We start from the raw sequence: 13,933 nt of genomic DNA, 5'->3' as shown, positions 1-13,933 counted from the left end.
GGTAAAACATTTGTCCATCCCGTCTCTTCTTTTTTTTGTGCAACATAATTTAATGTATATAAAACCAAGCTAGGAAATAAGTCACATCATCTTCTCCATGAAGAAAAGTTTCATTCACTAGCAAAGAATAGCTGACAGAGAAAAATTACAAATAATATATAAAAAATAAAGCTAAAATATTTGGAAAAAAAGATGTGGTAGAGTGAAATATGGAGGAAGACCCTTCAAAAGAAATACAAGAAATACATACAGCCCTTATGATTCATTGAGCAAGTCTGAAGTTAGATGAGACAAAACGAATTAGTACTACCATTTGCTAAGAGTAAGAAATAAATTCTCTAGCCGTATGCTGTTGATGTTACAAAAAGGACAGTGAACTGTCCTCTTAGTATGAAATGGGACCTGTCAGTCAAGTAAAACCACATCTAAAGATCTGCAGTGGTGGTCATCGGCACTGAACATGCCTGGGACGTCACAGCAAAACTTGAAAGCTGGCCCAGCTGCATTGAAAGCTTCTCTTCTTTGGGAAGGGAACATGTGGTTCCTCTCCAAAACAACTCTGCACAGTAACTAAAAGTCAGAAGACATATTTCTCAAGATGATAACTTACGACTGTGAAGCGTTGATTAAAGAGGTAACTTAAGACATATGGAGATAAAGATAGCAGTGCCTAGTTGGATCAAACACTGCCAGAAAGTTTTTTAGCACCAGGGGTTTTTCATTTTGTCTTTTCATTTTTTTTTCCTCCTTCCTCAAAATGGGTGGATATTTTCCAGTTCAATTTATCTCTTTTGCTCAGACAGTGAATTTCAACTTTTAAAATGACAAAGCTGGAGTAGGAGGAAGCTGTTTCTAGAAGGTTCCTTTCCTTGTATTTGCATTAAAAGAAATCCTATAAACTTTTTAAACAATACAGAAAACAAAGCACATAACTTACCTCATAATAACTTCGCACAGCATTGCAAAATGCTTCATCTGCAACGATTTGTGTCTCCCCATTCAAAAAGGCCTGGAAACGATCCTTCAGTATCTGCAGCTGCTGCTTATTGAGCTATGCAAGAAAAAAAGGAGAGGGAAGAGATCAATAATAAATGCAGTCAGTCTTAAGGTAAAAATATGCAGCACTATACACACTTGGAAGCTGTGTACAGGGAAGAAGAGGCAGAGGCTCCCTGGCCACCAGGGTCCCTAGTGCATGGCAGCTCTTCAAAGTCCCACCTGGGCAAGTCAGGTTGCTGCAGCAAGTCATGCATGCACTCAGTGTGCAACTAAACCTCTACTCTTTCCCTTGTGTCCTCAGGATGCTACAGGTAAGTCTGCATGGATACTTCTGAGCAATATTTTATATGCATATGCTGAATAAAATGGCTGACCTTCCCATGGCAGCAGCACCAGCTAATAAAACTTAGCTCTTAGCTCCAGTCTTCAAATATTTCAATTTTTTTTCAGCCTTCAAATAAGTGAAAAACAACTGACATGCCTCATTTTTTTTGGAGTAATCTAGGTGCTGCCGTTGGCATGTTTTAACAAGCATGCTTACTGTGAAGAAAATGGATGAAACGTGCTCCCTGTGAAGAAAATGGACTTTTAGCCACTGATGTTATACCACTGTGAATGACATTAAACAGCTAATCTCGGGGAACAGCAGCCACAAGGCTCCAAGACTGACACCAAATTACATTTGGTGGACTTCATATCAAAGTTGAGTGCATTTTGAAAACAGACTCCCAGTAGAGAACATTACATGATTAAATCTCAAAATCAACCCATTTTTATCAAAGTTTAATGTTACAGGAAAAAGCAAATCTGAAAGCTCTCCAGGGATCTAGACACAGGCCTTTTGTCAAGGTTCCTATCAACTCTTGAAATATTTAGTAAGATATTTCTCCTTATCAAATCTGTGAGAAGTTAGAATACAACATCAAAGGAGACTGCCACTAACATACCAAAGCAACAGTTAAAAATAGTTGTTTTGCTTTCCCAGAACTTAAACATTCATGTAAAGCCTTTATTCCAGTGAGTATTCCTGAACTTTAACATTTAAAAATCCAAACACAAATGATTGCAATTTCTTTTCATCCTTCCTGTATTTTGCTTAGTTAAAAATAAATGAATAAATAAATGTATAACCAGAAATTGAAAATATTTTTCCAGAGAACAGAAAGCTATATTTGTAATGGCTAACCTGCAACAAGTAACATTACCCCGATTGCATGATTGTTTCTTACAGAAGAACTTTTTGGCATCTACAGTAAGTATGGTGACCTTAGGCTTTCAGGTCTCTAGTGTTGACACTCTGAAGTCATTTAAGCTACAATACTCTTAGAAGATTAGCAAAATTACTCCTATTCCTGATAATATGCCTACCTTGGACAATCTCTACTTCAGATCAAGGGAGGATTTTCATCCTACATAATGTTTGTCAAGTCATGTGCTTCCACGAAACATGCAGCAATTTACTGCAAAACTCTCCCAAATTGTATGTAAGCCTGAAAGCTGTTCTATTTTCACAGGAAACAATACTATAGATGCCATCTAAATACCTGATGTGAGAAATCTTCTGAAAAATTGTAAAGTGTAGGCAGTAGCAATGCAAAGTCAAAGAACTATGCCTTTGAAAAAATCCAAGCTAGTTAAAAATATATAATAATTCTGTTCCTCATCTTAACGATGAGGAACAATTAGCAACACAGAACAAGCCCCAAGAAATCCCTACAGAAGAAAAGGCCTCCCACTAAGGCAAGCAACAACAGAGGTTGCTATTACTTGGAAAAATTTCCTGCCTCCTGCAGCAGTCCAACACTGACACATTGCCACTAACACGTTGACCACTGATAGTTAAAAATCAGTGGGAGAGAAGTATTTGTGTTATGTCTGCACATACTCCAAAACTGGCATCTATCCACCTGCCTGCCAGACAACCGTTTCTTGCACAGTATCTGCACCACAAAGGTTAGCTGTTTCTAACAGAAATCAAACTTTATTCCCAGATACGCAGGACAGGTCTTTCTTTTTATTCAATTCCCCTTATTCTTCTCTCATTTTCTAAAGATATTGGACAAGTTGAGATATCGAAAAGTACAAATAATTAAGGATTGTTTGAGCTTGTTTTCAGCAGACACTTGTTCTCACAGGGGACTTAAAGAGCTGAGCGCTCCCACAGACTGTGCACCACTGCTGAGCAAGCTCCTTCATCCCGTGGAATATTCACAGCTCTGCCACAAGAACATGCGGGCTTCCTTCCAAGGCAATTATGGAAATGTGTTTTCATGCTTGCAGACTTTATTCTTTAGGTGATTTGCTTGTCTATTACCCACATATCAAACAAAAACATTATGAATAAGGCAATGAAATATAAATTTAATTCTGTCTTCCTCATTTCTAACCATCATAGTTCAGCAAACTGAAATGCCTTTAAAATATTTATATATGGCTTTCATATTCACTACTTCAGTTAATAAGTAATTCTAAGGGTTCAGTGGCATTTTAGGACTACTATACATTTCTTATATTACTTATGTTTTAGTGTGAAATCTGGATGCATACAGGAATAAAGTTCTGCAAAACTAAATAATAATAATAGTTCCAATGGAAAATATTAAAAGCTACACCTTGCACTAAGGATGATCTGAAGTCTATTTTACAGGTCCTAAGTACTGTCACATATAGAGACACAGTTGTGTTAACTGTCAAGATAGAGAACAATTTATAGTAGTCTGCTGTAGCATACAGTTCTTCTGGGCTTTTTATTTGTCAGAATATTGAGTGTACAGAGAATTCTCAATTATCTTTCTTTTTATGTTTGTCATTTTTAATGGTTTCATTAACACTCTTCAGTTTGCAGCCAAGTGCCTTTAAAAATGAAACAAAACAAACCAGTAAAAGTAGTAGCTTAGAAATGCAGAGAAAAGGGGAAGTCTATTTGCATAGTATGTCCTAATAGCAAATGGAGAGAAACAGGCATCTGTAAAGGACATTATCTCTTGGACACTGCCAAACAGCTTAACCTATCCAAGTCTGGGCTACCTTTGAAGTTGTCGACCTTGGTTAACAAGGAACAAAAGATAAGAACATCATGCATAATCAGCATCCCAAGTGAAATCCTTAAAATTAAGGGCAACAAGCCTAGCCAGATTCCCTCTGGCAAGTCAAGTTCACATAAAGGAGCTCAAAATCCATCTGCAGTAGCACTACCTTTCCACTGCATGTGTCCTTTCCTTTGTGCAAGACCTGTACATGTTAGACCTTTGCTTTCATTCCCTCGCTACTTCTTTACATTTTTACTGTCAGCACCTGTATCAGCATTTTAATTCTAACAAAGAACCATGAACAGCAAAATTAAAATAAAACTTGACATTACTACATGCACCCCCAAATGTAAACTGAACTCTGAATACCACGTGAAGTGTACAGCAAAGTCTCACTGATTGTGATGCTTTCCAGCAACCTGCTTCAGTTTTGTATTGCTTTTTTGGATTTTACATTCTCAGTGGTATGCAACCTGTTGTTGCACCTGTGTGATACTTCATAAATAACTACTGCTGCTTCATGGGAGAATGTATAACTAAATTCCAGTGACTCAGAATATCAGGTTTGATTGCATTCTGTGGAATGACTGAAGATAAGCTAAGACAACTTTAAGGGAAAACAAGATTAACTGCCCTCAAATTTGCGTTTTCTTTATTACAGCCATGCAACACAAAAATTTGTCTTCCTCTCCATCCCTGTGCCTTTCTCAAAAGGTAACATTTATTTTTTACTTTACATTTGCTGACCTTAGTGGACTATCAAAGAATGAAAACATATATTTAAGATAGAATAAATTTCTCAAACAGCTATTTAATTAAAAATAACTTTTTTTCAACTTGCAGCAGCAATTTAACTTTTCATAATTTACAGATTAATACAAAGGTATCAAAAGAGCCTCAAGCACTTAACTATTAAAAAAATTCTCACCTTGCATTTAACATTTCAAAGAAGTCTTATATATGCCAATATATTCCTCTTTGAGCACTAATTTAAAGATTTGCTTTTTCCCTTCTAAAGTGAAACTTGGGTATGAAGACCTAGATGCATGTCTGTTAGCTCCACTCATACCTTTCAACAATTTCAATAAATGGATTTTACTCAGAGTTTAAATTCTTATATTTATAAGAAGTTGCATTTCAAACAGATCTCGCAGTTTAGGGAGTTGTTCCAATGTCACAGATTAAATAATAAACTCCAGCATTTTGAAGGAAAAATGAAGCATGTATGGATTTCTAACAGCAATACTGTTTATGTTCTCTTCAAAAGAAAGAAGGAAAAAATAAAACCCTAGCTTCACAGAGTTTTGATACTAGAATTAGAGCATTTTCGTCTGCTTCTCACTGCCTAAGTACACAGAGCAGCTCACTAGTGCCCTAACACATGCAGCCGACAGCAGCTGGCAAAGACAAAACTCACAGCAAAACTGTCCTCTACAAAACCTTGGCCTTTAAAACTCAAAAGGTTAAAATATGGCCTCTGTGTTGGCCACAACCAGCCTCTCCCGCCTTGCCCCAGACCAGCGCGGAGCCTGGCTTGCACACAGTCTGCAGCTGACCTTACTCCGCACAAGTGCAGCCAGCCACAGAGCTGGTACTGGAGGAATAACATTCTGAACCATTGCCACCTTGTGGCAATTTTAGAAAGAGCAAAGAAATAATCACAGGTTGCATCTTCACACTCGGAGCTGCGATCTGTGCGAGTAAGCCTCTGACCTTAACACAAGCAACCACCGTACTGTGAAATTACCCTTTCTCAGACCATGTGGGTATTTTAGGAAAATAGCAGGAGGTGACGACTGACGGCAATTACAGCTAGAGCTAGATAAAATACTTGTTATGCAGACTACCAAAAGAAAGGGGTAGGGAGGAGCCAACCAAAGAGCCACTCCCCAAATTCTCAGCTGCAATCTAGAGGATCTGTAGCACCAAACATGACTTAAGTCCCTGAACGCTTCCTAAAAACAAGTAGCATTGTTATTTCAAAACTATGCCATTTTGTCCAATGCCTTCCACAGCAGCAGCTGCTTTTGGACAACTTTACTTTTTTTCAAAAAGTAAAGTTGTCCAAAAAACTATACTTTTTGAGAGCAGAGTGGAAAAAGAAAAAAACCCCATGAGTGTTCCCTTAAATAGCTGTCTCTTTTCCATTTCAGTCAGGAGATAAATTTGCAGCTCCTCTAATACAGAAATGATGGTACAAACAAATCCTTTTTCCATGCAGCTTCTCAGACACTTCTTTGAACATAACTTTGTTTCTGGTCCTGCCAGGCTCTTTGTCAAGGGGGGAGAAAAAAAAAAAAAAAAAAAAAAAAAGAGTAGAAATTATGCCAAGGACTAACCTTCTGATGTCATGAACTGAGTTTCGCTATAGGATGATTCATACCACTTGCCTACACACCTTCAGCCAGACCCAAACCTGGATGATGTAACAGGTCAATGCATTTACAGTGATGCTCAATTTAACACACCACTTCCAGGATGGTAAAAATTCAACTACCAATAACTTCCTAGCAATTCACACAGACATATGTTCAAGGCCCTACACACTTAACTGGTCCACATGCACGTCAAACCAAGTTTTCAACCTAAGCTCCACATGTTTACAAAAGGAGCTTTATGTGCTTTACATGTTTTTGTTGGTTTTTTTTTTCAGATATTGTTTTGCATGATTTCACTCTGCCTTGGAAGGTAGCTGGTTAAGTGTCAGTCTAACTGCCATCTCCCTTGTCTCCCCACCTTCCCAAATCCTCCAACCACAGTAGCATACTCAAGGATGTTGACCTCAGTGACTCCCTCACTGCACCTCCTCTGTAGGGTCTCCCAACTCAGCTCTGCAGGGGGGTACCGGTCAACCCATCACAACAGGCTTTCCTCTTCACAAATAAGCCTTAGAAATGGCAGAACAGCATCTGACAACACTTGAAACAACTCTCACTGTACTGTCAAGCCAGACTGAACAGCCACCCAAGTCTTCATCCCAGAACAAACCTGAAGTAACCTCAGCTTCCCATCACCACCAGTGGTGGTGGGGAGGGCTTTATCCACAGACCTGGACTCTGGAAAGCCACCCAGCATGGAGTCTTAGGCTGAACCCATCATTAACCTCTCCTTCCAGAGAAACAAAACACCTGTGCCACATCATTGGCTGTTAATGAGCTTCATCTCACATCAGCAACAGAATAAGCCTGCAAAGCAAGTAGCCAGTTATAAACAGAGATTCTGACTCCATTTCCCCTCCTCCTCCTGCACCTTGCTTGCTCTCTTCCAGTATCTGCCTACACAAAAATATTAGCTGTGTTCAGAGCAGAGACAGAGAGTGTTCATTTTTAGTGAAGTGAGAGATTTTCTACTGAGGAAGAAGACTAAATAAATACTATTAGAGAATCTCAGCACTAAGACAGGGGTGATAGCTGTGGTTGCTGTGCTGAATTATGCAGGTCTTCATTGTGTCCTATAATAATGGTCCTATAAAGCATGTGGGTGGCACACACTATATGCTGTCCTTTACTATTCATTGCATAAACTGGTTTGATTTTCTAAATAATGGATAAATATTTTGCTGTCACTTAGCAACCTTAGCGGTTCTTTTGTTTTCTTAAAGCTGAAGTTATTCCAAGTAAAACATTATCTGTAAGGATTCTGTTTGCTGTTACTCAGCGCAGACTACACTGTGTACATACTTGTCATGTAACAATTCAGTGCCTCATAGAATCTAATAATAGATTTCCAAAATCAGCTAATACTTTTACCAAACAAATTTGTCATTCTTTATAGTCAAACAAGCACAACATGGCATTTACCTTTTGTTGGTCTGCCACTCGTTTAAAAACCAGAAAAACTACCAATAATGTACTGGTCATTCAATTCCACCTACAGGGTATTTAAGTTAGAAATATTTTCTGTATCATTAAGTCTGAAACTTTAAATATTTTCATTGTCCAGAGCAATGTATTCAAGATTCTGACAGGATTGTAAAACATTTCACAAGGAACAGGGTTTGGGGGTTCAATTTCCTCAGGGAGTAGAGGGGAGGGCACAAAAATCACGGGCAGTGTGCAAAGGCAAAGTCAAAGTCTGATTTATGTGAAGGAATTCAAGTGTACCACACTGACTGCCAAAATACAGAACTGAAGACAGCTTCTAAAAAGGTCAGATTGGCCACCTGAGAGGAAAAGAAAAATAAGTGTTTTGATAATGAGGGGGAACAAATATCTGGGGGGACATGGAATCAGACTTTCCTAATTTTTGGACAGAAGAATGAAAAGATACAAACAAATCCAGAAAAATTTAACTACATAGAAGTTCCTCATGGTAATGGTAGATTTCTTCGTTGTTGAAAAAAATTGTCAACCTTTTACAGACTATGACACCCTAGGTAAGAAAGCATGTGCTATGTCTTTGCCCTAAATATCACACCCCAATAAAAGCTATTTCCTCTGAGACGAGGTTGTCAGTGCTGTTGCAATCACTTTCTTTGTACTTACTCCTACTATCTGAGATTTGCTGTAGAATTTAGCTGACAATCATCAGCTAGATTTAGATTATTGTATTTGTTTCTTCTGTGAGGCAGGCTTCGCTGATCTCCTCTGAGTCTTGAGTGGCTGCATAGACATGCTACAGCTGGGTGAGCTATGCTTTGCTGTCCCTTGTGCCACCACTGTTTGGGGACATCTCCCATGCAGAGTACACACTGGCAGTCTGGCTTTACTTCCCTGAGGTTGTCAGAGCCACAAGAAGACCAGTCATGCCCGAAAGCTACACAAACAAAGCCTCCAGCCAAGAAAGCTGATGATGACTAGTGTAGGTGACCATGAAAATTAATGCCTAGCAGAGATGCACAGTGACCCTGAGCATGGTGGGAACCTCAGCTGCCAGTGCCTTTCCAGAAACAAAAACCGAGGGAAGTTTTAGAGGTAACTGCTGCTAACATGTAGATAGATGTACAGCTCTGACTCATGGTATACGTCAGCAGTTCAAACTGTGCTGGACTGAATGGATTTGCATCACTTCTTACAGCACAGCACCTGTCTTCCTCCTCTGCATCTACATCATCTTTTCCACCCCATATCAACTTTGCACCCCCATAACTATTTGTCAGAAGAACTATTTACTCCAAGAAACCATCATTCTCATTTTGCAAAGCTTCTCCACATATAAATTAAGCTATCAGAAACAGCTTTTTCATACCTCAAAAGTGTTGAACTGAAGAGCTTTGTTTGCCAACAACATTACACCAGGATATTTTGCCAGCAAAGATCTCTAAGTGTAGCTGAGGATGCTACAGCAGAGCTGCTTGAACTAACGGAAGCATCAGCAAAATAATGTTCCTCCAACCTGCTCTCATCTTTCCAAGGTTGACATTCATGTTCCATTTCAGCCCACTTTCTAAGGAGACACTGTAATCATACAACCTTTCCTTGGTTGTGCAAATGTCAGCTTTTTCCTCATACACATAACTTCTGCATGCATTTCTCAGTTTCTATCAGTTCTGAGAAAAAAAAAAAAATGTGTGGAGGTTTCACAGACAACAAGATTTTCCCTTCTCCGAAAAATGGAATTAAAAAGAAACCCAAATTATTCTTAGTGATGGAAATGCAAGCAAAACTAGAAGACTGTAATTTCTGTTTGGCACCTGGCAAATACAAGTCACATGCCCACCACACTCTGGCAAACATGTTTCAGGACTAGTTTGGCTTAAATTCAAAGAATAGAAAGGATAACAATAAAAGTTGGGATAAAATCCAGAACAAAATATCCATTTTATTTTGGGTTCTAATACTGTTTAAAAAAATATTTAACCAAACTAGGTATTTTTACAAAATATTTTCCACAAAAGAATATCTAGTTTCATTAATAAGGAGCATGGTGTTCATACTCCATCTACCTTCTCTGTTAGGCCTGTGAAACTGAGAAATTTAGGATGGATGGGACCTCTAGAATTCATCTAGTCAAACCTACTTCTCAAAGCAAGGCTAAGCTCTAAAGATACATCACGTTGTTCTGGACCTTGTCCAGACAAGCTTTGCGTATCTCCAAGGATGAAGATACTGCACATTCTCTATGTAACCTGCTCCAATGCTTTTTCTGAAGCTCCTGCCTGGCCCCCTAATATCTAGTCAGAAATTCCATATTTTGGCTTTGTGACTATTCCTTCCTCTTCTTTTCTTGTGTACCCCTAAAAAGAGTCTGTCTCCATCTTCTCTATAGCCTTGTCCCCCTTAACAACTAGACAACAGTCAACCTCTTAATCATCTCCAGACTAAACCAACCCAGACTTCTCCACCTCCCCTCATGTATCAGGTCTTCCACTTCTCTAAGCATCTGAGGGGACCCTGATGAACTTCTTCCAGTTTGTTGATACCATTCTTCTACTTGGGGACCCAAAAATGGACTGAATATTCTAGATGTGGCCACACCAGTGTTAAGCAGATGGGAAAATAAACATACTTCCCTTGACCTGCTAGCTGCCCTCCTGCTAATGCAGCTGAACATGCAGCCAGCCTTCATTCCCCCAACTCACATTCTAGTTGCTCTCCATCAGGATTCCCAGGTCCTTTGCTGCAGAAGACCTAGGCACTCAGTCCCTTGCCTGTAAAGATATGCGGGGCTCTGGCTTAAAAGTGTGACTTGCCTTTTCTCTGTCCTGATTGTCTGGAGATTTTTGTTGACTCATTTGTCCAGGAATTCAGGAGGCCCCTGAGCAGAAGGCCCCGGACCTTCTGCTACCACGTGCTCCTCTCAATTTGGTGTCATCTGAGGATGTGCCGAGGCTTCATTCTGTTCTATTTTCCAAGCCAATCTATAGAATTATTTAGGTTGGAAAAGACCATTAAGACCACTGAGACCTACACTTTATTATACTTTTACATGAACATATTTTTGTCAACCCACGCATACCCTCCCCCAGTTCGTCATCCCAACAGAAACATGAAAATACCACTTCTTTATGGAGATTGGAAAGATAAATTGACAATACATAAACTGCAGCACAAATGGTTATTTTCAACTAAAGTTTTCTGGCTTCCCTAGAACTGGATAGGAGGTCCACATCACTGAATCACTCTTCAGGTTAAGTGCAATAAACTCAGGTTTAAAAACTATCTCATTAATTACATGCCTTCAACTCCAACTAACAAATTAATGTCATGAAAATTTAACAAGATTAGTGGATAACAGATATGTGTCAACACCTTGCCAAAGTACATCGTAGGTACCAAAAATTGTCTTGGGAGACTACACAAGTTTATGGAAGAGAAATCTACTGCAGATTATATGCACAGAAATGCTACATACTAAATATAACTCCCCACTCCCCCTCATCTGGTATAGGAAATTCCTGAGATTAATAATTATGGGAATTACCACATACATTGCTTCATTTTCAATCTCTGCCTAGGCATCTGATTAAGGCCACTGTTAGTGTAGTTGGCTAGATGAACTGTTTTTTCAATCCAATTAACAAACAGAAGAACCTAAAGAAACAGAGGTAAAGCCTGGCCTGTAAAGTCATTAACAGTTACGTTGTCACATCATACAGACACACATACTTTACACATGACCACACACAACCCAATTTAGCTATGGTATGTTAGAACTAGGATGCTCAAAGAGCCATAATATTAAGCACCACAGAAGAAACAAAAAAATACTGTGCTAACCCAAATGACCTTCAGTTTTGGCTGGCAAGGACATCACTGCTGCAAAAGAGACTGCAGCTCTGAATAAGCTATCCAGGTATCACCTCATCTTGTACACTTATTTTTGTCATATACTCTCCTACCTTGGAAACCTGTAGCGGGAGAAACTTCCACTTTGAAATCCTTCCCCAGCCTCTCAAGGTGAGCCTTCAAACATTTCCATCTCCTACTTTTCAATGAGCCTCAGGAATCCATTTATCACAAACAACATCTAGACACTATCTGAACAATAAATACAAGCACCTGCATAGCCATCACAATAAACATCCTCTGTGACAGACACATCCAAATCCCTGAATACATTTATTTCTCAGGACATAACATGATTTTGAACCAGCACAGCAGATCATCTCATGAAAACCACAGAGATGAAACTAAGCAACTACACATGGCAACCAACTCACACAAACATTTCCTTAACAGCAAAGAGAGCACTTCTCATGAAAGTGCACCAGTCTCTGACCTCCCAGCTCCATCTCTCAGAGTTATTTCTGACATCTAATTTTCATAATCTTAGAGGATTGAAGTACTCATAAACCCAAGAAAGTTTAGTTTTGTGTTGCATTATAAAATTCTACCAGAGAAATATCCAATAAGTAGGTAAAAGCTTTACCATGTCCCCCCCAACACCCATGTGCACTTTACATAACTATTGTCTAACACATTCTGATTGACTACCGTAACATAGTTCAGTGAAGAACAAACATCCCCATCTAGCAGTTTACTCCAAAATTTTATGCTCCTGTCTCAGAATTTGAATATCTCACCTGCCTAAAAGTCCCTCCCCTTTTCCCCACTTCCCCAATCATGCAGGCTGGTCTCACAGAAACCACTCATTTTCCACCACAAATCTTGTTCTCCTTACATCCAAGAGCCATGATCACTATATCATTATTCAATATCAGGAGTCTAATACACTCAAATGGAAGTTCTTAATAAACCACTAGGTTTTGCTCATCAAGATATGTAGGAGATTCTCCATCATTTGAAGGCTTGAGTACAAAGGAACATCTCCCTGAACCAAGTGTTCTAGCAGAAGGAAAGGATTTGAAAAAAGAAACAACAGGGCACATTTTTACATGCACATAATCAGGAAGTCAGACTAGATCATCACAGTCCTTCTGGTCAGTTTGCAGAAAGTTCTCAGGGCTTAATTTACGCAGCTGAAACTACCAAGTAAGCAATACACATTTTATAATGACATCTGATTGCAGCTTTAAGCAGTACTCCACTTAGTTTCAAATTCTCAAACATAAAAATAAAGCCTTCCAGAAAAGATGCAGAGGTAACATATGATCCTTGAGCATATTACAATCAAACATGTTTTGTCAGATGTCTATATACACCGGACTCAATCTTTTCTATACCAAAATACATAGACATACTATCCAAATTTACACACTTCGTCATACTGACCCACGTATCTGCAATGCAATATCAAGCATTCCACAAGCTCATTTCAGTTATACATATATAAACTATACATGACTATGATGTCCTCTTTTGTCAAAGCGTTGTTTTAATGTGTGAGTTTACACACAGTACTCAAACATCTGTTGACATCTTTTTTCCACAGCATATTTATTAACAGGTAAAGTAAATTTATCAAATAATGCAAATCCACTCACCTTTCTGGAAGAATGAGCTTGTCTCAGAACTGTATGCTATAACATTAAAATGTAGAAGGAAAATACAGTATATAAATCTAAATGCACAGTTTTCACATTCTAAATAAATCTGTGAGACTTCACACATTTCTTGAGAGGCCCAAGAGATTGGTATACTAATTCTATCCAAAGTTATATTTCCCTGGGCAATCTTTATATAACTAAGAGCCACAAGAAAACACTTGATTAAAATTCCCTTAAAAGGATAAGTACTCAAAAAAATCTCCCTAGAATATCACAAATAAATGGCTGTCCATTCTGGTTTAAAGGTTCCAAGCAATGGGATCCTCATAATCATTAAACTAGGAAATTGTAACAGTAGCTAAGAGATTTTATTGTCAGACTTTTCCTGAGAGTGATTCAGAACTTTCTCTTTTTTTGCTGCATTTTAATCCTATTTCTAGTGCTGCCTTTTGCTACGCCAAGTGATTTCCTCTGCTTGGTACATATTCATACCATCCAAGCCTTTCAGAATTTAGTTTTGTTTATGAGCATCTTTTTCCCATCTCATCATTGTTTCTGTGCCTTTTTTTTTTTTTTT

The 13,933-nt window shown here is 38.6% G+C and overlaps 1 protein-coding gene across 10 annotated transcripts in view; it reads right to left on the bottom strand.

The window, feature by feature from the left end:
- The window catches only part of CADPS2 (calcium dependent secretion activator 2), a 321,289-nt gene that overhangs the window by 248,506 nt on the left and 58,850 nt on the right, over positions 1-13,933 (bottom strand). For all 10 annotated transcript variants that reach the window (XM_074870153.1, XM_074870154.1, XM_074870157.1 and 7 more), the window contains exon 2: positions 938-1,051. In XM_074870153.1, the coding sequence (XP_074726254.1) occupies positions 938-1,051 (114 nt within the window). The remainder of the gene's footprint in view (positions 1-937; positions 1,052-13,933) is intronic.

The sequence above is a fragment of the Strix uralensis genome, chromosome 5, assembly GCF_047716275.1.
Source record: "Strix uralensis isolate ZFMK-TIS-50842 chromosome 5, bStrUra1, whole genome shotgun sequence".
NCBI classification, from domain to species: Eukaryota; Metazoa; Chordata; class Aves; order Strigiformes; family Strigidae; genus Strix; species Strix uralensis.
Note: the sequence above shows the minus strand (reverse complement) of the source record. Positions and strands in the feature narration are given on the sequence as shown.